Source organism: Gavialis gangeticus, unplaced genomic scaffold (assembly GCF_001723915.1).
Source record: "Gavialis gangeticus isolate Ggan-Ray unplaced genomic scaffold, GavGan_comp1, whole genome shotgun sequence".
NCBI lineage: Eukaryota > Metazoa > Chordata > Crocodylia > Gavialidae > Gavialis > Gavialis gangeticus.
This window is the reverse complement of record NW_017729031.1, coordinates 114,097,985-114,100,332: the sequence shown is the minus strand read 5'-3', so window position 1 is coordinate 114,100,332 and position 2,348 is coordinate 114,097,985. Positions and strand designations below refer to the sequence as shown.

General features: G+C 52.2%; 1 protein-coding gene across 1 annotated transcript in view; it reads left to right on the top strand.

Moving 5' to 3' along the window:
• LOC109302100 (parathyroid hormone/parathyroid hormone-related peptide receptor-like) overlaps window positions 1-2,348 on the top strand; it is a 74,300-nt gene that overhangs the window by 61,754 nt on the left and 10,198 nt on the right. The window contains exons 10-11 of the mRNA XM_019523614.1: window positions 681-775; window positions 1,764-1,905. Coding sequence (XP_019379159.1) covers window positions 681-775; window positions 1,764-1,905 — 237 coding nt within the window. The remainder of the gene's footprint in view (window positions 1-680; window positions 776-1,763; window positions 1,906-2,348) is intronic.

Sequence of the window (2,348 nt, the reverse complement as noted above, 5' to 3'; positions counted from 1 at the left end):
AGGGACCTCAGTGCTGGGAATCTGAAGTGGATATATCAAGTCCCTATCTTAGCAGCCATTGTGGTAAGAACCCTCTTGCTGAGCTGTCCTCACTCCAGTGCCAACTCCCCAAGTCTGTCCAAAACACAACCGCCTGGATCCCATAGAAATGGCACATGAACTCCTCTTTCCATGGTAGTTCTCAGGCATTTACTAGAGCAAAGGTGGCCAACCTGTGTCATGCATGCCACAACTGGCATGGGCAGCTGCTATGTGTGGCCTGCAACCCCCTGGTGTTTAGTAAATGGAGATGCCTGGAGGCAGGCAGGGAGCACAGCCCTTTGTGGAAGAGGAGGGACAGGAGACTGCTGTGAGAGGTGAAGGTGTTAACCCCTCTCTGGCCCTCTAGCCATTGAATTCAAGTGTTAGATCCTCACTCACCATGTAAAACAGAGGTGGTTGTGGGTTAACTTGGCTTTTGGCAGGGGCATCTCCTCTGGCAGCAGTGTCATCCCTCAGCTCTGTACAAGTGAAGGCTCAAGCCCCCCTGCCTCCATTCAGGCATCCCAGGGTGCAAGCTGTATCAGCCACACCACTGGGGAGTGGGGACCATAGTGGCACACCTGCCAAAGCAGGAAATTTGCTCAGCTGGCCACACTCTAGGCCTGGCTGATAATGTGATTGTGGGCATGTGTTGGCAGGTGAACTTCTTCCTTTTCCTCAACATTGTGAGAGTTCTGGCATCCAAGCTCTGGGAGACCAACACAGGGAAGCTGGACCCTCGGCAACAATACAGGTGGGCAGCTTGGTGAAGGGACATGTTGAATAACCACAAGAGAATGAAGCCTTCTGCTTCTGGGTAGGAATCATTTCTGACTGGACCCTGGGGCAGAAGAGAGAAGCTGTAATAACACATGGCTCTTTTACATGGCCCAAGATCACCTCCTCCATCAGAGGTAGGGACAGCACTCCGGTCTTCTGAGTATCAGTACAGAGTTTTCACTGCTGCCTTGTGCAGGGTGGCATCCAGCCGCCAGCAGATGATACTGCAGGGGACGTTTGACTTGAAGCCATGTCCGTTCAGTCATGTGGGCAACCAGAGTCAGTTTGGGGTAAGAGCAGGAGGGATCTTCCCAATGAGTCAGTTTTCCCCCTGAAGCTCAAGGCACTTTGTAACTTTCTGGTGTAGCAGTGGGAGCAAATATCACTTGTTGAGACTGAGTACTGCAACCAGAGGCTTTTTTGTATGTTATATTAAGTCCCAGCCTGACCCTCTTGCCTTGGGTTGGGAGCTCAGCATTTCTTCTGACACCTCTAAGAAAAACCTGCTGGTGCTGGCAATCTTTTTTCCCAGTGAGTCCATATTAAACCGATGCCTTAGCAGCCCTGTGCCATTCCACTGAGATGCTGGATGTTCATAGGCATGAGAGATCCCAGGGCCTTTTCCCTAGGGTGTACGCCTCAGCAGCTTTTTCTAGACCCGTCTCCCCACCACTCCCTGGCAATTTCACCTTCCCTTTTTAGCCTGAATTGTTGTCTGCTGTGTGTGCAGTGTTAAATCATCTGCCGTGTTCTTCTGAGAGGTGGCTGCCTTTCAGAGGCCATTGAAGACCCAGGAAAGCCATCTTCTTGGAAGGAAGGCACTCTAGAAGCATGCGGTGGCAGTTGCTTTATCCAGGGTACTGTACTGTACTGTAATCCTGGCAGTGGCTGAAAAGCCAAGAACAGGAGGTTGTGGAAAAGCAGATGCACACTAACCCCCCTGGAATGATTTCACCTCTTAGGAAGCTGCTGAAGTCCACCCTGGTGCTGATGCCGCTCTTTGGAGTCCATTATGTGGTGTTCATGGCAATGCCCTACACGGACGTCTCCGGGGTCCTGTGGCAAATACAGATGCACTATGAGATGCTCTTCAACTCCTCTCAGGTTTGTCCATGCTGGGAGGTGGGTCATGCCCAGCCCCCCCTGCCCCAGCACAACCCAGCTCCTGCTGTATGGTTCTGGCAAGAACCAGTGTGGGACCCCATCTTCCTTTGCAAAATCCTCCTTTGTGAAAGCTCTTGGAGATCCATGTGTGTGAAAACTTGGGCAGAGGTGGCTCCAGCTCAGCCTGCTCTGTGGGGCCCTGAAATTGGCCTTTGCTTTTCACATCTTCCCTTTTGCTGGCTGCTCTGCTGAGTCTGCCAAGCCATTCTGGGTAGCTCTGCTGGTTTTGAGCCTGGTTGCAGCTGCCCTGCATAGTATGGGGATGGCTGGTTCAGCTGAACAGGCTGTGAATGGGAACAGGCTGAGCAAGGCAATTCTTCCAGGGGAACCACTGCTGCCAAAACATGAGGGGCCAGGGAAGCAGGCTAGTCAAAGTGCCACAA